Source organism: Spermophilus citellus (assembly GCF_964194105.1).
Source record: "Spermophilus citellus genome assembly, chromosome: 5".
NCBI classification, from domain to species: Eukaryota; Metazoa; Chordata; class Mammalia; order Rodentia; family Sciuridae; genus Spermophilus; species Spermophilus citellus.
The window spans coordinates 130,530,159-130,558,136 of record NC_138186.1 but is presented as its reverse complement, the minus strand read 5'-3'; the positions used below and the strand labels follow the sequence as shown (position 1 = coordinate 130,558,136).

The window sequence follows — 27,978 nt, the reverse complement described above, 5'->3', positions numbered from 1 at the left end:
AAAAGTTGGTGGCTTTCTTTGGGGGTTTATTCTTGGTCATGGTGGATGAAGTATCTTGCTAAAGGAGATTTTGTCAAACTATATGAAATTCTGATGTTCCTGTAGATTCTTCATGTACAGTAGAGGTGAGTAAGAGATGTCTCTTCTCTTTGATCATCCCTTCTTTTAGAGTGGCATTGTTTGTGCTGGAGTATGTTCTATGTCCTCGTCATTGCTTATGTTGGAGCAGGAAAAAAGAAAGATTGAAAACTTGGGCAGATGATTCTTAATTTCTCTAAATCTAAACATTCAAAAATGTGATTGGATTTAGCAACTTCTTGATTAAATAGTTTTTCTGCCTGCTTCTTACTTTAACTGTATTTGCACGCGTGTGTGTGTGCGTGCGCACACACACACACACACACACACACAATGTGTGGAACAACAGCTGAAGACTATTTCATGATGTGAGCACAAACTGATTTTTTCTTAGCCTCTTTCCTACTGAGTTGCTGGAAGACAATAGTATGAACATTCACACTTCATTGCCAGCTGGCTTGTATTCCTAAACCAGGGAAATAACTGTCACACTTACCCTACCTATTTTAACAAGCTGCCTCTGGTCTAAATTATTACAACATGTACTTATTAGTGTCTAAATCCCACTTCCACTTGTGCATTATACCTACCTAGTCCTAGATGAGTAATTTTATTTGTGAGAGCCAAATATGCAAAATGTGAAATTAGCTCTTTACAAAAATAGCCACTGTTACAGTGTGATTTAAGGGCTGAAATGGTTCAGATCATCATCCCTGGTGTCTTTGATTAACAAAGGCAGCTAGGAGGGGTTATAGGTCTCAGAGGTGGAATATAGCTGTTGCTCTGTTGGAAGAAAAGTGCTCCTCTCACTACTTGGTCTCTATCCATAGGGCAGATACTGTGATAGGAGAACCCAGAGAGAAGGGATGTGCCATTGGCAGCTTGGCATTGAAGGTGTTAGGGCAGCTTCCCCCTCCTTTTTCTGCCCCTTCCCAGCTGTCTTTTTGCATAGGTTGAATACAAGTGCTTTGCCTTTGACATTGTGCATTTAAATGCCAGCCTGTGCAATTTACAGTACAAAAGGGCAAAGATACTTAGGGGAATAAGAAAAAAAATCTCTCTTTTCATTGGTTGACCTTTTTGATTCTGCTTTATATAGACATTACAAGAGCCCCTATGACCACATTTCCGATCTTCAAAACAATGCCCAAAATAACCCCTCATACAAAGTTATTTATAACCATGCTCTCAGCCTTTATGTATTAGAATATAAAGAATAATTTGCATTCATGGACCTGAACATTGAAAGTCATTCCTATCTCAGTTAGCTGAAAGTTAAATCAAATTGCATTCTGTGATTTTGTTGATAGGGGTCAGGAAAAAAAATCTGAAGGAATATGTGAACATAAAATAATTTCATATGTAGGAGTTTAGGTCAAAAATACTTAAATATGAAAAATATATTTAACAAGCTCAATGTAGATTTAGATTAATTTAGAACACTTCAAAATTTCAAGATGTTGTAACACAATAGTCTTATGAAACAGTTATAAAAGAAAATGTAAAACAGAATGATGGTAGTGATATGCAAATCTGCATTCTCAATTAATGATTTATTGACATAAATGTAATGATTCTTTCATTCTCTCTAAACAGTCTTTTCATTGTTTTGGTTTAGATCTGAAATATTCCCTAAGGAACCGTGTATTGAAAGCTTAGTTTCTAGTGAAGCAATGTTCAGAGGTTTAAATTTGGGGAAGTAATTGAGTCCTGAGATCTCTGACCTCCTCTGTGGATTAACCCATTGATGAATTAATAATTTGGAAACATTATTGGGAGGTGGTGGAACTATAGGAAGTGACACCAATTTGGAGTGAGTGGATCACTGGGAGCATGTCCTGGAAAGCATATCTTGTCCTGGCTTCCTCCTTGCTCTCTTTCTTTTCTACCTGGCTGTCATGAGAAAAGCAGCTCTGTTTTTCCATACCCACCTGCCTTGATGCTCTGCCTCAACTGAGGCCGAAAACAATGGATCCAGTTGATCGTGAACTGATACCTCAAAAACCATGAGCCAATATAAATCTTGTCTACTTTTAAGTTACTTTTTTTTTTAGGTATTTTGGTCACAGTGAAAAAAAGCTGATTAATGCATTCATTAATTCTTTTGTTCTCTTATTGAGTCCTGCCATGAGAGAGCTATCTTCTAAGGTGCTAAGGAATAATTATAGTAAGATAAATTTCTCACATCTGTACAATGTCATTGGCTATTGAAGGAAACAGACAACAAAGGGTATGCAATATAACATCTGGGAATGACAGATGCTAGGAAGAATTATGAGGGTGAATGGATGGAGAATAAGGAAAGTACTGTTTCCCAGCAGGGTGGCTTGGGGACCAGTCTCTGAGGAAATGCTACAGGAGCAGAGACTTTAATGAAGGGAGAGAGCTATGCATCCATTGGTGGAAATAGTTCCATATAAAGGAAATGCAAGGACCCCCAGAATTCAAATTCCCTAAAGATCAAGGGAATGTAGAAGGAGCAGTGGAATTCTATGGCTTGAGCAAGGAGGGACTTGTTAGAGTTTAGGTTACAGTTTAGATTAAGGGTTTCAGCCAATGAGAGAGCTGCTTTCAAAGGGCCTAAATGCTGATTATTTTATGCAATTACCAAAATAAAAATTTAGAAGTAATAATAAAAATATGCCTTATGTGCTCTGTTGACTAAACGAGTTGTTTGATTTGCCTTTTGTTCTATCCCTTTACCTCTAGCTAAACTGTAGTGACTCAATTTTGTTCATTGAATTAGTCTCTTAAAAAAAGAAAAGCCTAGTGCCACCTGGTGACCAAATTTGTGAACTCCATCAGAGAATTTGCAAAAACAATAGCATTTAGGCTTAATGGTAATGAAGCTTTCAGTAACAAACTTCTGGGTAAATCTCTCTATTTAGTACATTTAAAATTATAATGAACTTAAAGTCTCTACTAAAATGTGGACTGATGCTGTTGTGTTCTTTGAGCAATCTCTTAGTTTAATCTAATAAAATAGCTATTTTTCTCTATATATGCAATGACTTTCAAAGAGTAGATAATAAATAAACGCATATTCATTTGAGATGAATCTAATATATATTCATCACTGAGGTGCCATCATTAAGTATACAACTAGGATCCTCTTGAATCCAGAAGCATACCACACCATATTCTATTAATTGTAGTAGTTGTGTGATCATTTACTTAGCACACTGAATTATTTTATATAGTGTTTATTTAATGAATGTAAATTCATTTACATGTTACAAATAAATGCGGCTTAACATGACATAGTTCAAGGGCTACAGAGTCAGACTACCTGTCTTTGAAACTTGGCTCAGTTACCTATGATCTGTATGGATGAGTCTTGTTTTACTCATCAGGAGATACTAGTAGTTCTAACTTTATAATGGTGATGTGAAGATTAACTGAGAAATATAAGTAAGATGCCCAACATAGTACCTGATATGTTACAAGTAGTCAATACATGATAATATTTTCATCATTATTATGTATTTTGTATATGCTGCTTAAGAAATGGAAAGTCAAATCATATCTCATGAAAAAAGATAAAAATAAGTAGCTTATGAAGATATTTTAGTCTGATCATTTAATAAGCATTTAATTGAATTTATTATTGGAGTAAATTCTCTCCTCCATTATCCAACAAATATTTATAAGACTAAAATGTATTGAAGACTACATGTGTGTTTAATAATTGTTTCCAGAGCCTAGAGAGGCACATGGCAGAGTTAAGATGGTCAATGTATTCATACTGAATGAATCCATTAGAAAGGACTACTAAATGAAAAGCTATCTAGTTTTAATTTTTATCCATGTAACTATTTTAAAACTGGAACTTGATGCAAATTAAATGGTGTTTGTGTGTAGATGCATGAAAAGCTGGAATAGTATTTAGATTATATTATTTCATTTTTACCTAGGAGAACGATGTCAATAACAATGTTACTCTACCCATTTTTTAGTAATAATTGCAAAACTCCAGCATTACTAATTGTGAGAAGTCATTAAAGAGAAAAATTTGGGTTCAAATATTATGCAAATTGCCACATTGTATGTAGTGGCTTTTCCCCTCTCATGTAATGAGCTCTTGAATATTTAGCTCTTGAAATAGCAATTCCATTTTCCTATTTTCAAATTTTTGGTTGGGACCACTTTATTATATCACATGTATACTTCCCTGCTACTTATTCTGGCATAACTCTCTCCTACAACACACAGACTCAAGGATTTCGTTTTCTCTAACTTAAAAGAAAAGCTGGTATTTGCATATATACATTTACTACACATCCAGTGAACTCAAGGATGCAGTCAGCTCCTAATAGTCCAATATTTAAAAGTCCTCTCTTAAAGAATTTCAGAATATTTAGAAAATATGAAAATTCCTTCTTACTGACATATTTCTGTCCTCTGTGCAGTGAATTCTTCTTAAACAAAGGTAATACTTATTCTGTGTCTTAATAATATTTCTGTGGTCTCCAGAATTTTTAAAACTCTGAATAAAAGGGATATTGCTACCTTAAGATTAACCTTGATCAATATTTCAGGAAGTGTTATTAAAGATTATTTGTTGGGACCTAGCAGAAATGCTAATCATAAAGGCCCAGCATGGATTTGCCAAAATCAAAGAAGTCATGTGAAATTAATCTGAATACTTTATCTCATATTGAACTGAAAGATCGAGGAAATTGTGTAGGCTTGATGCATGTGTATCAAAGCTTTGGAAAAGATGCCTTGTGATATAGAAGAGAATGAGCCGACTGAAAGGGCCTAGTAACCCCTTGAACTTCTACTTAGTAACACCTAGTAATGAACAATGGTCAACTTGGCAAAAATGTCTCAGGGTGTGTAGTGGGGCTTCATCATCTCGGGAGAGTCTCCAGATTTAGTCATTCTTGAAAAAAGGATTTACTTTTGGCACAGTCGAGGATTTGGTTTTTTGTAGGGATTCTATTAGTGATGTGTCAGTGATTTTTGACACATTTGCTACCATAAAGGGAAAGCAGATCTTCAAAGTCAATAATACTTTTCATATTTTTATGTGGAAAAACATATTTAGGAATGTTTGTTGGTAACTATATTCACGTACCAACATCACTCTTCTGTTTATAGTGTTTTTTCCTAAAATTCCCTGGTGATTCCTATAGAATTCACTTTTATCAGAATGTGAAGTCATCAATTCAATCTAACCAAAAAGATTTAATGTTTTTCCCTGAGTCTAAGTTACTCACAATCAATTTAGAATTATAATCAGTCCTATACTAAAACAAACAAACAAACAAACAAAAATTACTTTTTTATAACCAGTGATTTTTCTGGTGCTTCACCAAGTTGTGATTTCAGATGTAATTTAAATTAGAGTGATGATTGATGATTTTATCCTAGAAAGTCCAGGCGTAGATAGGTCTCTGCCTTTAAACTATTTTTGAGAATTGCTTTGGGAGTAATCACAACAGCATGGTGTAACTGGGAGCCTGAGATGCCAATGTGATTGACATACTGCCACCATCTGCCCTTGATCCTGGGAATTTGTTGAGCACAGTGTGATAAAACCAAGGATGTTTTCATAGGATGAAAAACAAGTTGAAATGATGAAACCAAGGATGTTTTATGCTTGCATTGGTTCTAAACTTTCTGAAAAGTTTCATGTTTTAAATCAACAAGCATTTTTATTTTTGATTGAAATAGTACTATTTCTTGAAATATAGCTAGTTATGTCAGAATCAACATAACTTTCCTATGTACATACAATAATATACCATGGTAAATCTCTACATCATGTACAACCACAAGACTGGAATCTTAATTAGAACAAGATGTACTGATTTATACATGTTTATATAAATAAGTCAGATTGTATTCTACTGCCATGTATAACTAAAAAAATTAAAAAAATAAATATAGCTAGTTATTGAAAAACTGAATTTTGAATTGCACTTAATTTTTAATTTATTTAATTTTACATTCTGTAGCCCAATGTCGCCTGTCATATTGTACAGAAGAGTCTATTCTTTAAAATTCCCATGTCTTCCTCATGCCTCCCCCCATTTCCCTTGTTTTCCAACAATTTGACTTGAGAAGTAAATTGTAATTTTAGTTCATGTTCTTGGAATCGCTAGGAGCTGGGCATGATTCTGTGCTGTGCTGGTGATCTTTATCTTGGAGTAGGGAACACTGAGTTATGATGTTTCCTGATTTCCATGGATCACATAATTTCTCTATGGCCCCTTTGAATACCAACATGAAATTGGCTAACTGAAAATTTTTGGGTAATTTAGCAGTCTAATCTCAAAAACTGGTAAAAACTCACTAAAGTATACTTATATCCTGTGAAAGGCCAAAATCCTTCCCAGATTTTCTCCAGTGCTGCAAAGGATTATATGCCCCAAGTCACCTTTGGCTGTGAGCCCGGCTCTTGTTTAATTGGTTCAGTTTGTAGATTGGTTTGTTAATCCTCGTTATGGTATACTTTTATTTCACCCAAATATTTTAATTTTCACAAATTCATTCACACAAAATGTTTATACAAAGTGTAGAATTTTTCAAAAAAGAAGTATAGATTTCAGAAAGTGAGTGGGAGAGTTTACTATCTGACAATGAGACAAGTAAAGATTAAATATCTCTGCTACTTAATGTTCTCCGGTTCTTCTCTATTTCCCTTGCCCAGGTAGCCCCAGGTGTATATTCTTCCTCTTTCCACCTAGCATTTGTCCTCACCCCCTCCCTTTTGGATTGTCCTGAAGGACTCCAAAATTTCTCAATAAGTTATTCAGAAAAATACAGTTCCTCCAGTCTTTACTGCTAAAATCTCCTTTTAATATCCAAACCCCTAAAGTTGCTTGACGTGCCCTTTATTTGTTGGGATTAACCTTACTTAAAAGGTAGTTACTCATAAATTTAACAGTATTTATTAAATACCAGCTATGTGCCTAATTCTCTTCTGGTCATAAATATCAAATTTACCCCTCCATTACATTAGTATTAAGTGTAATAATTTTCAATATATCTAACATAGTGGTGAAATATGTTGGCAATCAAAAGATGCTATTATAATACATATATTTGAATAAATGCTTAGAAATATATTAACAAATTGAAAGAAAGAAAAAAGTGGCAAAGTTTAGAAAGATCAAACTGTCAACCTCTTTATTTATTCCTCTTAATTATACATCCTATTTCATCTCCAAAACTTCCTTTTTGGTGTTAATATTTAAGACCTTCAGATATATGTAAGCAACGATGTATTAATACACAATCACTTTAGCAAAATTGGTCATAAATCACTTATTTTTAAAAATTAACACAAGTATATCTTTTCATTGCCCATTATTTGTTTGTGGTTGTCATTGTCATAAATTCTGTAGCTGTATGTCCTATGTACATAGTAAATATGGACTTAAAATACTCTGTTAGTCAGAATTTTGCCACTGTGATCAAAATATGTGACAAGAACAATTTAGGGGAAGGACAGGTTTCTTTGGGCTCCTGGTTTTGGAGGTTCACTTCATAGTCAGCTGACTCCATCATTCTGGGCCTCTGAAGAGTCACGGCATCATGACAGAAGGAGATAGGGGACAAGATAAAACCCCCAAAAGCATGCCTCCAATAATCTACCTACTTTAGTCCCATTCAGCAACCACCCTTTTAGTCTACTCAAATTACTAATTCAACAAATGGATTAATCCACTGATCCAGTTCCAGCTCTCATACACCAGTCATTTCACTTTTAAATGTTCCTGCATTTTCTATCACATGAGCTTATTTGAGAACACATCATATTTATACCATAACAAACATATTTGATGCTAATGAATTAAGAGGAATATAAGTGTTCTAATGAGAGTAAAGAATTGGCTTATTTAGTTTTCTTGTTAATCACATCTTTTTTTATTTTTCTGGAAAACTTTTTTGGGAATTTTTATGAGTACAGTGAGCATTATTTTATTTCTCTGCTAGGTGTTCAGGTCAGAAGAACAAACACATTGTATTTTTCCCTGGGCATGAACATATCTACCAATTCTTTCATACCTGCCCACTGAGCTTGAACTCCACAACCTCTATTCTTGTTCAGGCACCTTTACTCTAATTTGGAACACTGTTATATCCTATTTATCTTGTCCTCCATACTCTGTAATTCACACTACATAGTCCATACAACATGGTTTTTCTTAGAACACATATTCTACATACATTTGATCATTTCACTTTTCACTTAAGAGTATTGAATCTTTGCTTTGTCCCTAGGATGAAGTCTGGATTTAAGAATTTGCATGCCTTTCTGATCTGCCTCTAACCTCATCTCTTAATAGATACTCCCTTACTCTCTTCTCTCCAAACTAAACTATATTCAATTGTCTATAAGTGTCCCTTTTTCTCTTATTCTTTTGTTCTTTTCAGGGCTTCTTTTTCTGTTCAAACTCAACCCTTACCTCTCCATTTACTCACTGTTTCAATAACTTTATTCATATTAAAGTATCCAGCTTATATTTTATATTTCTATGAATTCTCATCCCCCACTATTCCTCTGAATGGATGGTGTTCTGTTCCAGGAGTTCTCATAATAAAGTGTCCATTCCCTATTATAGCTCTTAGTTTGTAATATTGATATTTAATGGTCACTCCTTAGACTGGTTTCATTGTTTGTTTATTTATTTATTTATTAAATCACTTTCTGTGCTTTAACTAACATACATAGGCACAATGCAAAGTGAATGTTGTGCCCCCATCAAAATTAAGGAGAGTTAATAAATGATGTATATAATTGAAGAATTTGTTTCCCTGTTGGCACTCAAAAATATCTGGAAAGAAAGCATATATTTGAGACTGCTTATTATGTTCAAAGATTATGTTTGGTAGTTTATGTATGTCACCTCATTTAATCCTCACAACAGTTTGAGCCTTTGAAAATCTAAGCTTGCTCAAGGATATAAAATACAAAATAGCAAGGCCAGGATTCAAAGCTCAACCTTTTTGATTACAGTATTTATGATCTTTTCAACAATTCATATTGCTTTTGAGAGTCTATGAAAACTGTATTGCTGACTACTATCCATCTTGGCTAAACTGAAGAATATATATCCAAAAGCCTTATAAAGTATAAATATTCTATATAAGTACCGTGAATATAAAGACATTCACATTTGTTGAATGAATAACTAAGTGGCTATATAGTATTATTATAGTAAGTCATGTTAGAGTGTAGCAAGGAATATTTATTCTTTTCATTTCTAAGAGTAACATCGCCCAGGCTATGTTCCTTATTAATGAGTATTACTTGAAAGAAGAGTTTTATCATCCAATACATTTAGAAAACAGTTAACTTAGATTGGCTTCTCTACTGTAAAATTTTAGTCCGGATTTTGTAAGTGCATTGTAAAATCTTATGAGGGTAACACCTTGTATGCAGTGCTTCACAGAGTTATTTGGACCTTTAACTCTTTTGTGAAAAAAGAACATCCATTACAACTAGCATTAAGTGGATTCTACTTTCAAGTGGTTATGAATCACCTGAACATGATTTTACTCATAAGAGAATATTACTCTTAAAAATGTGCTGTGCCATGTAAATTCAAACTAGGAATGTGGATGGTTACTTCTGAAATTGTAAAGTATGGAAATTAATTTATATATGTGGAATGAAAAACAATTCTTATTAAGTAACTCCTATGAGACATAGTATGATGGTTTCATAATTGACTTTAGAAATTATAAAATATGACCCTTCAAGTGATCAATTAATATTATGCATACTGTGATGCTACAAATTTAACTATTTCAATGATTGAAAAATATGTATATTTGTTGTGATGAACAAAAAGAATAATAACAAAAACATGCATGTTGAACATTTACTGTCTGCTACACCCTTTTAAACTATCTTTGATGTATTCATTAATTTTCTAATGGCATAAAATCAACTCTATTTTTTATATATTTTAAAGATGAAGAAACTAAAGAAAAGACTTGTTGCATTATTTGCCAAAGAAATTGGTTGTAGTGAAGTGAGACTCTATGCTTCTAGGACTTACATTCTTAGCCCTTATGTAATATTACCGCTTCCTATGTAATTTCTTGTGTTGAAATCTTTATGGAAATATACTTTTATTATATCAGTTTTTCTTATTTTGTTATTGTTTTATGTTTTATGTTGATTTTTAATGAAGCACTCATGAAAGGCAGCAACTGTACCTTTATATCTCTTAAGATAATTTTTTTAAAAACCAATATCTTACCATGTGTTTTTCCGTGTTCTTTCTTCCTTCAAAATAACTAATTTTTTATCCAATACATTTAACATTTTAGTCAACATGACACAGAGAGAGAATGAATTGTGGATAACCATTGAAAAGATGACATAATAATGAAAATAAATATGAAAATATGAATATAAGGATATATGGAGGTTCTATTCTCATAGGATGTGTAGATTAAGAGGAGGGTGAAAACCAGGGTGGAAGGAGAACAATGTATCAGTGGAATCAGGATTCAAGGACATAAATGCCTTAAGAAAAATTCTAGTGAAGTGTTACATAGGCCTCAAGGAGGGAGAAAAGTCTTGCCTTTGGTAATTAGGGAATTTGGGGGAAAATGAAGGTATTTAAGATTGATTAGTCTCACTCATACGTGAAAAAAATTCAAAAAGTTGATCCCATAGAGGTTGGGAGTAGAATGGTGGTTACCAGAAGCAGGAGAGAGGAGGGTCTGGAAGGCAGTGTGGTGGGGTTGGGGGGAAGCTTATCAATTGCTACTAAATTAAATTAGAGGGAAGAAGCTCTGGTGTGGTATCGCACACCTGACTTGACTTAATCTCTAAATGCTAGAAGAAAGATCAAAGGTTTTTACATGAAAAAATGATAAATAATTGAGGAAGTGGAGAAATTTAACCTGATTTAAGCATTACAAAATTCATACATGTATTGAAGCATCACATGGATCCTATTATTATGTATAATTTTTATGTTTCTATGTATCAGTTAAAAATAAAATAGTGAATGTGAAGACAAAGAGAAAAAAGGAAAAGGACAAATAAGAGCATAAGGAAGTGCCTGGGCTCTTCTTTATATGTAGAGTTAACTAAACAGGCCACATTCAGTTGGCTAAAAACAGAAAGCAACTTTTTTTTTTCTATGTGTTATTAATTAGATCTGGAATGTATTGAAAGCTTGGTTACTGTTAGTGTTTGAATATGAGATGTTCCCTAAAAGCTCATGAGAGACAATGAAGGAATGTTCAGAGGTAAATTAATTAGACTATGAAAGCTGGATTGATCCATTTCCTGGATTATAATTTGAACAGACTAACTGGGTGGTAACTATAGGCAAATGGGACATGAATGGAAGAAGTTGGTAACTAGGGACATTCCTTTGAGGATTCTATCTTGTCCACTGGATTCTCATCTTCTCTCTGTTTCCCAGACACCATGAGCTGAGTAGCTTTCTTTTGCCATTTCCTTCTTCCATGATATTATGCCTCATCTCAGAGCCAGAGTGATGAAGTTGGCTCATTATGGACTAAGACTTCTTAAACAATGAACCCCAAACTAAATATTTCTCCACTAAGTTGTTGTCAGGTGTTTTGGTCACAATGATGAAAAGCTGAACAACATAGTCCCCAATGCACTAATGTCCAGAGGTGGGGATTTGGGGAAGTGATGGATCATGAGAACTCTGCCCTCCTTCATGGATTAATCCATTTAAAGCTGAATGGACTCCTGGGGGTTGGTAGAATCTGTAGTCAGGTGAGTCATGGTTGGAAGAAGTAGGTCACTAGGAACATACACTTGTGGACTATTTCTTGTCCTTGGCCCTTCCCTCTTTCCTGGCTTCCATGTGTTCAGGAGATTTCCTCTGACACCTTGTCCACCATGATGTTCTATCACATCTAAGACCAATGGAGCTAGTCAACCATGTACTAAAACCTCTGAAACCCAAGCAAAGTAAACTTTTCCTCCTTTAGGTTGGTTATGTCAAGTATTTGGCTCAAGCGGTCAAAAGCTCATTAACTCACCATAACTACCATTGCAAGTTTACTTGTAGACTTGCTTCTCCCTATCCCTTACAAAATCAGCAAAAGATTCTCTAACTTTATTGGTCACGCTCATCTCAGCTAACAAAACAGTACTCTCTTTTTCCAAGCATTTAGAGCATTCACAACACTGTTACAAAAGTTCTCAATTTTCACTTATATTAAAAATTCCTTTCAGCTTGAATTCTGTCAGTCCTCTGAACCTATAAACCTGCATGCAGATGGAAGGTGCTGTGGGTTTCTTTACTCTTCCCTACTCTACCCATTAATAGCTGATTAACATTCCACCAGGTTGGAGCAAGAGGATGGAGGAGATAAGGAACACAGCTATCTTTCTCTATTGGTTCAAGTGTAACCTCAGTTGATGCCATTTATCCACGTCAAATATCTCAAACTGATTCTTTTTATGAAACTCTATTTGGGATTCTTTAAAATCTTTCTGTTGGAGAAATCTGGTTATTGTTCCTCGGATGTGCAAAGACTCCTGTAACTAGCTCTTTAGGAACTCCTCAGCTTTCTCACACTGCCCCTATTAGTACATTTACATATTTATTGCTCTGGATAACCAAGCAATTTCTCACCTTAGACTTTTTCAGTGTGAGACAAATACCAGTGCAGGAACCTCTCCCACCTCAATTTTGGAGGGTGTATGTCAAGTGTTTCTAAAATCTCCAATTTGACTTAAGGGAAAGGAGAAATCCCACCCTACTTTCTCTCTTTACTTTTTGTTTCTCTTAAACAAATGTTTTTATCTTCTTTGTTATTTTTTCGCTACTACTATAACAAAATACTGCAGATTGGATAATTTAAACAAATAAATTTATTTTTCATGGTTCTTGAGACTGGGAAGTCTAAGATTAAGGTTCTGGGAGGTTTGGTGTCTGACAAGGACTGCTCTCTGTTTCTTTGTTGGCATGTTATTGCTGAAACTTCTGGATGAGACCAAAGCTGTGTCCTCACACGGTGGAATTCAAACCCTGCAATTATTTTTATAAGGCATACATCTATACATCAGGACATGGCCTTCATGGCCTATATGCCTCCTAAAAGCCCAACCTTTTAATACTGTTGTCTTGGGATTGGATTTCAACATGAATTTTGGAGGGGGACACAAACATTCAAAACATAGCACCAGTTAAAGATTTATTTAAAATATTAAACTTTTAAAAATGACTGTATGACAGAAATATGAATGTTCAGAACCTTGAATACAAAGCCCAGACATTTTATAAGTCCATATATCATCTTTAATTGCATGGCCCAATCCTTGAAAATTCACCTTCTTGCTGTGACCACCTAGTGTTTATATTTATTCTCTCTTATAAAACATATTTAAAAACGTATTTTGGGGAGATCATTTAATAATGTTCATAAATATAAATTAAATGTTGTTTACATAGAAGTTTGAGTATGTAAAGAAATTCCTACAAGTTTATGGAACATGTAATAATGTAAATTCATCAAGGAAAATAATAATGGCTATACTGACTAAAAACTGACCAAGACATCTTAAATACTGAATAAGGCTATAAATTGCCAAATCTACAAAACACCTCTTGTCCAGTAGATTAAAATGATAAAATTTTTAAACTGTATTTCATCTTATAATAAATCTCATGATTTTATTACTGTGTCTAATTCAATTACACATATATTACTTTCAGTGAATTAATTTGCTTATTATTTATATTTGTAGAAACCATTTTATGCCATTACTTTCAAACGTTTCTTTAGTGAAGGAACATTGTAACCTTCTAAGTATGATGCAGTGGAAACTCTTGATAACATTGTAATTATAAAATAACAATAGTTGGAAAACAGACTTAAATTTAGCAATTCCTTGTAGGGTAAAATGTAAATCTTTCTTTTTGGTTGTTTATTGCAATTATATGTATTAATCAATGAACTTTAAAAGTTTTATCCATCTCTAAGACTCTTTTTAGATTATTAGCTCTACAATTCTAAATTCCAGTATGCTTCAAGCCATTTTAGATTCTATTTTTTTTTTCCTATTGACCTTGGCCATAGTTTTTAAATGAGTTCTATTCCTTACCTCCATTTTTACCATCACCCATTTTAAGCCCATAGTGACTGGCTTCTTTATAGTCTCATTTTTTATTCCGTATTCATACCCATATTAGTTACTTGGAAACGCCTAAATATAAGAACAAACTTTCTTTTTACTTAATACTTAGGTTTGTTTCTTCATTTTAAAAAGCTTCCTTTCTCTTGACCTTGCTGAAATTGACGATTGGGTTGTTCTTATGCATTATTAACCAATATATTTCTTGATGGGTACAAACTGAGACATTCTGTTTATCTGTTCCTTGGAAAGAAATTCACTCTCATAATTTTATGTTATACTTCCATGTGGATAACTATAAAATCTCCATATTTCTTAAAGGATTATATTTTCCCAAAATGTGTGTGCTCAATATTTTGCTGGAAGTTTTACCATTGTTTCAAACTCTACAGGTACAATAAACTTTAATTACATTATGTTAAAACCAACTTTGTTTCTCAGATCCAAAACCTATTCAAAACCTATTTGAATAAACAGCCTTCTTCCTATGTAGGTGTTAAATAAATCTCAAAATTCTATTAATTTCTTTTTTCAAATAGTTAACATTATTTTCTTTTGATTTCCTTGAGCATTTGTCTACTCTCAGATATTATAGCTTTACAGGTAGAGCATTTCAGTGACATTTTATCTAATTTCCATGCTACCAAGTTAAATCCTAACAATCATACAAAATATTGTCTCTTCAAAATGTGGCTCAAACTGCAGTCGCTGTCAGTGCCCTAAGAAAAATGTCTTCCCCATTTGCAGAGATTTCAAGGTCAATTATTTTGACCATGATTTAATTTAATTTTTTTTACAATTAGTGTGTTTTGAAAATAATGTGTTAAGTAAACTGAATTTGAATTTATTTGAGCAAAAATTGATTAATGAATCAGACAAGCACTCAAAATTGAGAGAATTTCAGAGAATTCCTCTTAGCAATGTGGGCATTGTGTAAATGTGGAAGCAACACAAAGTAACATAGCTAGGTGCTTGACTTAGGAGGTTATAATCTTGTCAGTTGGCTGCCAGTGATTGGCTGAAGCTCAGCTGTTTGTGATTGGATATGATGCAGCTATCTGTTATGCAAAATAAACTTCCCAGTTAGATTTAATTCAATTGATATACTCTTAGGTTGCAGCCCATTACATAGAAATTCACAGTAGCAAGATAGCCTCAGGACAATGGCCTTCTGCTCATTTAATTTACAAGTTTTACTTTCTTTTAGCAATAAATAAGAATCTTCTGCCACAGATAGGCTGATCCTCATGAGGGAGAATAAACCACCACTCATTCACTTTGCAACTTTCTTTTCCTTATACCTTTGTGGCTCTATATGCTCTCTCTTTATCAAATCGTATTTACATCCTGCCTCCTTAAAATTGCCAATCTCTAAAACTCAGATAATCACCATTGTATTTAGTATTTTTTATGTAGTGCCCCTGACAAAACTGTGAGTGGAACTCATTCTTATTTTTAGGCAATATGGTTCCATATGGCCAGTATGCATAGCACAATAAACACAGAAGACTGAGTGACAGACCTCAGTAATTAGAGAAGAAGATTAACATTAAACAGGGATGAGAGGTGGGAGGGAAAGGGAGAGAGAAGGGAAATTGCATGGAAATGGAAGGAGACCCTCAGGGTTTTACAAAATTACATACAAGAGGAAGTGAAGGGAAAGGGAAAAAAAGGGGGGGGATGAATTACAGTAGATGGGGTAGAGAGAGAAGAGGGAAGGGGAAGGGAGGGGAGGGGGGATAGTAGAGGATAGGAAAGGCAGCAGAATACAACAGACACTAGTATGGCAATAGGTAAATCAATGGAAGTGTAACTGATGTGATTCTGCAATCTGTATACGGGGTAAAAATGGGAGTTCATAACCCACTTGAATCAAAGTGTGACATATGATATATCAAGAGCTATGTAATGTTTTGAACAACCAACAATAAAAATTAAAAAAAGAAAAAAAAATCAAATTGCATATTATTTAATTGCTAAACTGTTCATCTTGATGACTGAGTATAGTAGAAAGTCCTTTAAAAAACACCTCTGAATTCTCCCTCGGATTACTTGATGTAGGTCTTTGTTGAGGATTTTCCTTTTCTTTGGAAATGACTTAAATTTATAACTGTAATAAATCTGCATCTCATAAACCCTGAATTTTCTACATGATTATCACATCTTCAGATTTTGACATCTGCAGAATTGCTGAGAAAAAAAAAAAGACTCAGTGAGTCGGAGTTATTTGTGAGGATAATTGCTACCCATTTGATTTAGAATTGAAGGCATATAACATTGATTTTTTTCAAACACCTTGTCTCCTAATCATTATTCATTTATTCACCCAAGAACATTTACTGAATATCTACTCAGTGCCAAGAAAGGTGTTAGAAACTGAGTTTACAGGTAAGAATAAACCAGTCTTTGCTCAGTTTTCCTTTCACTGTCCTTACTATTTTATATTTTCATTCACCTACATTTACACTTAAAATTCTGTTTGTTTATAACATTTCCAAAAGGGCTAATGAGATAAAATTGCTGTTTCTTTTTTTCTGTAAAAGTGAAACCAGAATAAGTACAAGAATGGTGATATTAACAAACACTGTTTACTAACATTAGAATAATAGGAACTATTTTTCTAAGTGCTGAATTGAGATCATGCTGTTTGATATCATTTAATGAGGGAACTTTTCCTACCCAGTGAGTGAATTATGAAGTAAGGCATCTAACAACAGAACAGGAAGTCCAATGGGAATTTCACCACTGAAACTTTAACTGGAAAATATGACTGAAAAGTAATAAATTCTAGTGTATGTAACTTATATATGATAAAATGGCCATTTATCTAGAATATATTCTTACATTATTTATTTATATATTTATTTACTATTGCTTAAAGAACTCAAGTCAATCTTGGGGTCCAATCCAAGAAAATAAATCACTCACATGGAAATGAAATATTTTTCCACATGATAGCATTTATTTTAATAAAGTGTCACATTCCTACAGAAAACCCTAAGTAGAATTCAAATTTCTACTTGATTCTAAATCTAATTTCTTCAAATACTCTTGTCTGTGTGTGTAGTTGCTGATTTTAGAAAATCACTATTGAAGGTAGAAAGAGACCTGTTTGATCAACTTTCCCTTTCTTTATGTGATACATTGAACAACACTCTAAGACAGATATTTCTGTCCCACATCTCCAAAAGCAGAATTTTATATCTTCCTATGGTGTTGCACAGTGTGATTTTATTCAATGTATGAAATTAGACTTTTTCTTAGTCTAAATGAAATCCACACTCCTCTCAATCTGTGAAACATATTGAAGAGTAAAATTCATTTGACTGTTCTCATTCTTAGCTTCCTGTTTTATTCCCCAAACTTCTGTCTTTTAATCACTTAAATATATTTGTCCCTTCCTCTTCAACTCTAAACTTTAAATTGTTAATTGCTTAACAAATTTGTCATCCTTCCACATTCTAACCAGAAAGCTAGAGGATGCTATGAGCAGGAAATGTATATTCTCCTAAGCCTAGTTGTCTCCAAGTAATACTGAGAAGAACTGATGCCCTCTATAGAAACATGAGGTGATTTTGGCTTTCATTTAATTAAAGCATCTTTTCTTTATCTCAAATTAAAAAAAATGTAGAATGATTTCAATGGGAAAAACATTAAAAGCCTGATTTCTTAAAGATTAAGAAGAAAATAATAGGACTATATTAACAGACATTGAATAATTATTATTTTTTTCCTCTGGATTAAACTCTAAAATGCTAACCTATTAAATGAAAGGCTTCTTAGATTCTAAAACAAAATATGTTGCTTGATGAAGTGAAGATTTTCTAGGGGAAAATAAATCTAACTAAATTATGTTACCTTTTGTAAATGATGTTGCCAGCTTATTTAGAGTTTTAACCTCTAGCAATAACAGATTATTTTGATAAATTATTCATATTTCTGCATTGTGTACCTTTTGTAATTTGCATATCTGGCAGCAAGTAGGCCCTTCTTTCAGGCTTCAGTCCCCTTGGTTAGACAGGATGGCCAAAGGCTGCTTCATGATGAATTTCATCTCAATAGGGTAATTATCATACTGAAAAGAAGTAATACCCCTGAAATATGCTCTCCTGGAGCAATAAGTACAAAAGGCTTAACCTAAGAGCTTTTAAGCACATTGTATCTTTTAGGTTAAATGTTAACCTTTCTCTGTTTAGGAGTATCTATATCCAAAATAATACTGTTATTTATAAGAAGAGAGAACAGTACTTTAGAGCTTGATTTAGCAGCTCATTGGTTGGAAGATAATTTGTCACTAATTTCTAGTATGGTATTCAAAAAACAAAAGTATACCTTTTGAGGGATCAAAATGTTTTGCATTGCTGGTTCAAATTTTAGCTGTAAATCCAATAAATATAAATTTCTCTGTCGGTTTGTGTCAAAGTATTCAACTTTTTTTTAATGCTTAGTTTTATAGTCTAACAAAAATCTAAATGTCTTGCACATGGTGAAACTAACAAGATAAAACTTTCAAAAATGTTTCTTTTTTTGAAAATTAAGAAAAGAAGTTTGGTTTTTAATTTAAGTCGTAAAGAAATGCTTAATAAAAAGGCTATAGTGAAATGGTGTGATAGTGAAATTCTTCAAATTTCTCTACTAGAATCCTGGTCACAGAATACTGAAAATCAAGTTCTGAAATTTAAAATTAAAAGACTTTCTGCATAATACATAATCAGTGATCAAAGAACAAAAGAGTTTAATTAGTTTGTGTCATTTTAAAAATTTAACAGATTCCTAAATTTAATGTCTTATATCATTGTTTTTTCTTTAACTTTTACAGTTAGATTTTCTGAGCAATAATTGCTTACAAGTATTAAGAAGGAAATTCCATCAGCTTGCTAGGTTGATTAAGTAACAACTAATGCTCTTAGGGGAATTTTTAGGGTAGTAAAAAGGGATGATTGTCTAAGTTAATAATTATGTAATTACTTTGAGGTAGAAATTGTACTGTCAAGCCCAAGTGGGCTGGATGTTGAGAAATGACCAGAATGAAGACTTACTTTCTGCTTCATCACCTGTGCTATTCATTCTCATGCTCCTATTTCTTCCTCTTTCTAATGAAATCTTTCTTAGTTATTATTTGATGAATTGAATGAATTTACATTGTAATTACTTTGTTCACTTGAAATAGTAACTGATCACTCCCAACTTAATCTAAAAACAAAATATTATAAATATAGTGATTTTTTTTTTCCTCTGGAAGTGAGTGAATGCTTAAAATACATTGAAGATGTGAGTATCGTTCTCTGCAATCCTATGGTTATTACCTGTCCCTTAGCCAAAGAACAACACTGGGACTTGCAATTTAGCAGTTCATTTGATGCGAAAACTACAATTGGACACTCAGTGGATTTACCCCTTACAATAATTGAAGCCAGAATATAAACAACTTTACGTACACGAAAAGTTTATGATATGAAGCTAATCGTTAAAAGTATATGCAAAAATTGTTTCCTTAGTAAAACAGCTTATAGTCTCACAATATTTCTTTCAATTTTGTAGATTACACTCTTTTGCCTTTGGATTCAAAACAAATTAAAGTATTTGGCTTATCTAATCATACCAACTTGTTTATATAAATAAAATATGCTCTGGAATCCTAGGAATACAAACTTATCTAATAGTTTTTTACTAAAACACTAATTATGCTGAAATTTTAATATAGGTTGATACTGACTAATGTTTTAGTCTGAAATATTACTTGTCTATATCAGTATTATTTTAATCTTCTGTTGAATACTTTTTTATGATTATCTACTTTTATTTAAAGTAATCATGTGCTTTATTTAAAATATAACTGTCTTAAATAAAAATTAATCCAAAATGACAATATCATTGAAAAATTAGGATGTATGTAGTGGGGTAGTACAAAAAAATAAAACTGGTTATCACTTGATATTTTAAACGGATGTTGCATACATGGGGTTCATTATATTGTTTTTGTTATTTTTGTGAATGCTTTCCTTAGTTAAATGCTAGTTTATTTTGGAGTTAGCATATTTCAAAAGGAGGTAGGATAAGTATTTATAATCAAAATTTGTCTGTCTGGATTTAAAGTGTTTTATTCATACCATTTTGGGGGTGGCTTTCTTATGTTGTGCATTTATGATCTCAGGGTTGAATCCCTTTTTAAGCCAGGCAGCTTTAAAAACTGAAATACTGTGCCCAAGTGCGTGTCCAATCTGCTCATCTCTGCATGTGTCCCTGGTAGCTTTGAGGCTGATATTATTTTGGGGTGGATACAGCTGGCTGAGTTGTTGAAAAGATATTTGGTTTTAAACTTCTAGTTTCTACTGAGATGTAGTTCATGTAATAGTTTATAAATTAATGTAAATTGACTTAAAAGTTTCAGTCAGAGAGGGAATAGATGGAATTTTGAGGGATAAACAACATGCTACTTATATGGTCCTGAGATTTACCTTCCTTTGAATCACTTCTTTACAGTTAAAAATACACTGAATGTCCTCCTTAAAACATACCTTTACCTGAGTACAGTCGCTTCAATGCATCAGTATTCATTTGTAAACTGGCTTTTTTTTTTTTTTTTTTTTTTTTTTTTTTTTTGCTGCAAAAGAGTAGAGGCAGGGAAAACTCAGGAGGGAATTGGGGCATAGCAGAAAGAAGTGTTCAAAAGAATTGAGCCCTAAAACACACTCACTGCCTGTGCATACAACCAAATAGAAGACAGGTTAAGGTTCTTGAGAGATGACCAGCCTGTCAGAGCACTCAAATGGGGAATGCTGAGCAGTCAGGGGAATTTTCTGTATTGGGCCACTGAGAATACAGCCAACAGGAAAATAGAGTGGTCAGTGGGAGAAGTAATAAGACCCGTAGGAAAGCATTCCATGACTCATAATTGGGTGTAATGAGTGGTTCAATCAAATATTACACGTACTGGTGTTTTTTAATATCAGTGATTTAAGAGATCATAAAGAAAAAGGAGAAGATAAAAGCTGCAATTTTTAAAAGTAATTTACTATTTAATATTTCAAAACTTTTTCTAAATTTAACCACAAACTATACTATTATACTTTGGTATATTCAGATATCCAAAGAGTAAAATATTTGAGCAGTTCAGGTGTCATTTGAACATAATAATGATTTCTTATTTTATCCATTTTGTTAGTCATCAGATATTTAATAAGTACCTATGAAATGCTAGTCATATAGGTGTAGGTTAAGAGTAATACATAGAACTAAATTAACAATTCAATATCTAAATGGAAATCCTGACTACTAACTGAGATCATGTCTTCTGGACTGGACAGAGATATTACTAGCATGCTATTTGTCACAAAATTGTCCTCCAGAAAAAAAAATCAATCATAAACAGATTTTTAGGTAAACTGAATTTAATTTTGGCAAGATATATTTTGTCTGAAGCAATAAATATAAAAATAAAATCATATATAAATCAAATGTTATTTCTTTTATATAAAGACAAAATGAAGTATTAGAATTTTCATAATTATCATTATGATATAAATTAATTATTATCTCTCCAGCAAAGGGTAAATATGAATTAATAATTAAACTTCTTTTGTTCGGACAAAAAGCATGCAATTTTAACTTATAATTTTTTTCCCAATTATTCTGATGCAATCTTGTTATCTTACAACTGTAACTAGTATTGCAAATTCAAATAAGCTGATATCAAGTGAAAGATTGAATGTACTTATGTGTTTATCAACTCCCATATTTACCGTCTAGCAAATGGCCAAATCTTCTTTCCCATATTATAGAATAATTCCATTATTGAAAACTTAGTAAAGAGAATTATAAACCATACTAAGATGTGAAATGTCATTGCTTTTTAAAGTATTCATTTCTCTTTTTTATTCTACCTAAAAATATTTACAGTGAACATGAATTTTTCTTTCCTTGTTTCTTTTAAGACAAAAAATTCTGAACAAAAGGGGAAAAAGAACATTAGCAACAAAACCTAAGACCAAAGAGGAAGAAAGATTAAAAATGAAGCTCCTTCATTCTCTTACAATATACATTGTTGCCCAGGGCCACGCTGATAGTGATGGACACCACAGCAATATGGGGAATATCATCTCCAAGTTAAAGGCTTCAGCTTGAAGTTGGTTGTCTGGGCTTCATTCCTGTATGAGTCATCAGGGACTTTTAATGAGCCACTTTGTATCCAAGTGTTCCATTCATTTGAAAGAATTGATTAATAAAGAAATAATTCATGAAGAATCCTGAGATTTTTAAATTCAGGTGCAAAACTTTCTATGACCATGATGTTCTATGGTCAGTGAACAATGAGTAAAACATTTGGGGGCATCTTTATTTTATGTTCTAATTTCTTTCAGTCACTTTTGTTTGTTTGTTTCAATAAGACCCATTCTCTGTAATTCCACTATCTTTACTTGTAAACAAAAATTATGAATGCCAAAACCAATCTTTTCTTATTTTGTAATTTCTCACCTTTATTGTTCTTTTTAATACATTTTTTGAAACAGCACTTCAGGGTAATTTATTTATTTTTCTTTTTCTTTCTAAGAGCCAGAAAAAGCTTCTGAAACCAAACAAGGGACTGTAAAAGTTGCAGCACAAGGTAAGCAATTAAACACTTAAAAAAAATCTATTGCTTTTTCTTGTTATTTTCTTAAGTCCATAGCACTTTATTGACAAAAGCCAAGGCTGTTTATTGCAGAATAGCACCATCTGCTGGGTTATTATAGAAAGCATTATGTAGTTGCATGAAGATACATATAGCAAGTGTTTACTTAGTAACTAGAGCAAGCATTACTGGGAGTATAATGCCAAATATTCAGAGCAACTGCTAAAAGAACCAAGAATTAGTATCTTGGCTCCAAGTTTCAGTCATTGATCCTTACATACAATATTTTTCCATGAGTAAGCCATAGTTGGATAGATTAAAAAGATATAGATTTATATATAAAATGATGTACATTTTCCCAAGTGTTTGGTCATACCTTATAATTTGCCATATTAGAAAATCAGTCACAATATTATTAAATTAATATTGTCCCATAAATACCCAAACTGCAGAAATTGGATTCCAGATATGACTAATAAAGTTAGTTGCCCTATTTTAGATGAGCCATTTATGAAAATCAGTTTTATCACTTAGTAATATTTTTGCGACACCAAAAGTGATTTACTCTCAAACCATGAGTATTTTGACGAAATCACAATGGAAGGGGACAAGTGTTCAGTCATTGTCATCTATGAAAACTTCAGAAACCATTTTTAGAAAACAAAAGGTAAAATTTTCATTGGAGAAGATCTGCATCTTCTTTTTTCTGCCAGATTATATAATATTGAGCAATAAGAGACATTCATTTTGACAGTGGTACAATTGTTTTTGGGTAGAAGCCCCTTGTAGCAGGCTCATTAACATATGATATCACATGATATACCTTTGGGTGTATTGCATCTGACCAAATATTGCTTATGAGCAATATATGTTAGAATGGTTAAAAGCTATGAGACCTGTTTTTAGTTTTCATGTTGATTATTGGTTCAATAAAACTGAGTCTTCCTCAGGAAAGTTCTGACAGGAAAAGTAACAAATATTATGGAAGATAGAAAAACAGAGCAAGTGTACATGAAAATGCAGCTTGAAGTAAATTTCTCAAGCAAATGACTATCACCTAAAAGATTCATGCTGTAAATATTATTTGCTCATTAAAAAATACAATGACCTTAGGCTCTTTGTGTTTTAACAAAAACTTTGGAAGAATGTTTTATACATGTGGAACTATAACTTAGGGCAGGAATTTAGTTTTACTTCAGCCTCATATTAGAGGAGTTCAAGAGGAGGAAATTGAAAAGATATTTGGCAATTTGTTTCAGGTTTAAACTTGAGGCTATAGACTCTTCATTTCAACATTCAAAATACATTGGACAAGACAGCCTCTGAATTTTTTTCGTTTTGAATAAAGGATTTTTTTGATGAGTGGCTATAACCTAGAATCTTAAAGTCTTGTTAGAACTATCTTTGAAAGGACATTAGATGAAAGTGTTGATTAACCACAGAGAACAAGGTGAGAATTGGGCACTTGTATGTGTACTCACAGATATAAGAAATCATGAAAGTAGGAATAACTATCATTTGTGTCACTGCAGAATCTCTTTAGAACTTCCTTACACATAATTTCTAATATTACAGATATATAATTTAATTATATACAGAAATCTAGAAATAATTTCAAGTACCCTATGTGGACAGAGAACTTATACAAATAACTTAAGCAGAATTGACAGTAATGTCTTAGCAGACAGGTAGGTATACTGGAAGGGATAAAATTAACAATGATGCTTTAGTGTGATAGAAAGCTAGATTACATATGTTCATTTATTTATTTTTACTGTTAAAAAGAATTTAAAATCTATATTTACAAACATATATGCATGTAGGCGTTTATAATTATTAAGATTCAGCATAATTTCTTTGGAAGTATGTTTTAAAATTATTTTAACAAATTTTGAAGCACTGAGGAGTCTGTGATATAAATATTTTTATAATTTAGGAGATTATTATTTGAAGATAAAAGAAATTTAAGTATCAACATAAAAAGAATGTCATATAGTGCTGAAATTAATTGTGGAGTCTTAAATGTTATATGACTAAAACAAAATGATTTTCAGTAAGAACAGGAAGATGAGGAATTCCTCATGGACTCCGAATGACTTGACATGAGTCTGGATCTGACTGGGAATTGGACTGAATGAGAAAAAGAACTGCAAGTGGGTAGATGGCTTAATTAAAAAGAAATAGTGAGAATGTCTTCTTTGATATGAGAGCAACTATGAACAGAGTAGGGAGGAAGAGCAGGAAGAAAAGATTAACTTTAAACAGAGACATGAGATGGGAGGGAAAGGGAGAGAAAAGGGAAATTGCATGGAAATGAAGGGAGACCCTCATTGCTATACAAAATTACATATAAGAGGTTGTGAGGGGAATGGGAAAATAAACAAGGAGAGAAATGAATTACAGTAGATGGGGTAGAGAGAGAAGATGTGAGGGAAGGGGAGGGGGGATAGTAGGGATAGGAAAGGTAGCAGAATACAACAGTTACTAATAGGGCATGATGTAAAATTGTGGATGTGTAGCCGACGTGATTCTGCAATCTGCATTGGGGTAAAATTGGGGGTTCATAACCCACTTCAATCTAATGTATGAAATATGATATGTCAAGAGCTTTGTAATGTTGTGAACAACCAATAAAAAAAGAAAAAAAAAGAAATAGTGAGAGATAATATTCAAGTGTGTTGTTATAAGAGAATAATGTCTTAATAATAGACCCAAACTAAGAGTGTGGCAGTGATGGGAGAAAAAAGTGTAGATATAAAGATCACTTTGAAGAAATAATATTTGATAGAATATATGGGTTGAAACAAAGAAGAGAGTTAAAATTATATTGAGATTTAGAGTCTAGGTGAAAAGAATAATGGTCATTATCATACATAAGTCCCAGGAAAAGAAACTCATTGAGAAGAAAAAGGTGATTTGCTTTTTGGCAGTTTAGTCTTGAACAGATAGTGAGTAATCCAGATAGTGATCTTTTGGTAGCCAATTAGAATCTGGGTTCATATATATTACATAATAAAATGTGTTGAAGAAATGGAATATAGACCCAAATCAGAAAGGAAAGAGGAATAAGGGAAGTATTTATGTATGCATTTATCATTTATGTCAAATGACTAGGTACACAATTTTTGAGGTTAAACTGTCAGAGAAAGGACAGATGCCCTAATGGAACTCAGTTTAAAAGATGGGGCTATCACTTTGAGTTCATATAGTTTCACCAATTACCTTCTTATGTATTGCTAAAGCAAACATTAAATATCTGTGTTATATTACAGAAAGAAGGCAGAAAGAGAAAACAAATTGAAATGTTAGTCATGCAAGTCTCATTAGAATATGAAAACCAAGAGCCCTATTATTGAGAACCATGTCTACTCAGTAAATTTAGGAGTCATCCAACCACATAATGCAGTTAAGTGGATTAGAATCACAGTCAGGCTGAACTGAGGACTGGTGGTTGGACACATGGAACACAAGTCTCAAATCCATAATGGAAACAGTTGGATCTCACCTCCTTGGCTTTGATTAGCTACTGGGCATGGAATCCAGCTTGACAGATTCTGTGGTCTTCCAGATGGCAATGAATAAAAGCCATCCATCTTATAAAGATGCAGGGAAACACTAGAAGTCAGTGCCAGTTTTGATAAGTCAAACTCCTTCAATAAACTCTTTTCCATTTTAATTGTAAAGTTGAAACTGAAGCTGTCAAAGAATATAAGAATAGCAAAAAGGACAATGTGTATATATCGCATGCCTTAAACTGCACATGGGTATGTATAGATTGTTTTTCATGAATTATGTCAGAAACCAATGTATTTCGATGTTGCTGAAAAAGATTTTGCAAATTCTTGAATGAATTTCAGATTTAGGGACTTTCTTCTCTTTAGTATTCATAGGATTAATAACACTGGAAAGTTATTTGCATTTTCAGCCATCTTTTTGTTCAAGGGATTGGTCACCTTGGTTTTCAGAAGTAGATTTATGGTTGAAGAGAAAGTTTAGGCTTCAGGGCTTACTAGCCAGAGCGCCTTCAATGACACCTGGATAGATTGTAGCAACTGTACAAAAATAATTGTGAGTTGTTTTATTGTTTCTTTCTTTAAAGACTCCTACCCTCCTAACATGTAATCCAAATTATTTTGGAAAGAATATGGCTTAAATGATGGAAAATATTGTGAGATTATTCAGCAGTAAAACAAAGCAAAACCCCTCCTGCACAGTATCTGAAAGAACAATACTGTTCCACTTCTTTTCCTTATTGTATAAACATTAGGCAAAATATGAAAATTTGTGTGAATTTTAGAATAAAAATGTATACTTGGGTGATTTTGAAAATTATTAAGTCTTAAGGGAAACTACTTTTTTTTTTTTGCAAAGAATAACAAAATTATTGAGTCAAAGCCACAGGACTTGCTTTAATTATGCCCTATAGCCTTGAAATCTATCAGGCAGTGTCCATATCTTTGAATTCATTTTAGTTGTCTTCATAACTATCCTCATAATATCATTGGAATAGACCAATATTTTAATAATTTAACTTAAAATATCTAAATAGGATTCTTTATTGCATTTATATTATCAGTTAAAAGTGTATTAAAAACAAAAAAACAAAAGGCACAAATTGGAATCAATCTGTAGATTCACTTTTTAACAACAAAATTTGTAGCATTTCAATAATATTTAGAAAAATAGAAAGACCTATACTAAATTAAAATATACTATATTTCCTTCCTGTCTTGTTCCTGAATTTGGGACCCTATTCTGGTACTTGTTCTGTAGGCAATCATTAACAAATCATTTTACTTCTCTGAGGCTTGAGTTCTTGCTCTAGGTTGCCCTTGTTACAAGGCTATTGTGACGAATAACTGAGAAAAGCCACCAAAGATGACTAGGCAACTGTAGCAGCATAGAATAAATGTCCAAAGTAGTCCTGGATGCTTGTCCTAAGTGATCTTCACCCTTCTGTCTAGTCAGGTGTCATGACCGTGCTGAGGTGTGCTCAATTTCAGATTCAATAATGTGCCCTAAGACTTCTCTCAATTGCATTTGTTTCTGAATTTCCTTTGAACAGAACAAGGTCCATCTTGCTAATAAAAATTTCAAGCTTATAGAGCACCTCCCCCAAATCCTTCTAGTAATAACCATAAACTAAAACCTTTACCCAGAATTAGATTCATGATCTAGGATTGGACGAATG

At 32.8% G+C, this 27,978-nt stretch overlaps 1 protein-coding gene across 9 annotated transcripts in view; it reads left to right on the top strand.

Moving 5' to 3' along the window:
• The window catches only part of TRDN (triadin), a 400,855-nt gene that overhangs the window by 214,099 nt on the left and 158,778 nt on the right, over nucleotides 1-27,978 (top strand). For all 9 annotated transcript variants that reach the window (XM_081295982.1, XM_081295978.1, XM_081295980.1 and 6 more), the window contains one exon: nucleotides 22,728-22,781. In XM_081295982.1, coding sequence (XP_081152108.1) covers nucleotides 22,728-22,781 — 54 coding nt within the window. The remainder of the gene's footprint in view (nucleotides 1-22,727; nucleotides 22,782-27,978) is intronic.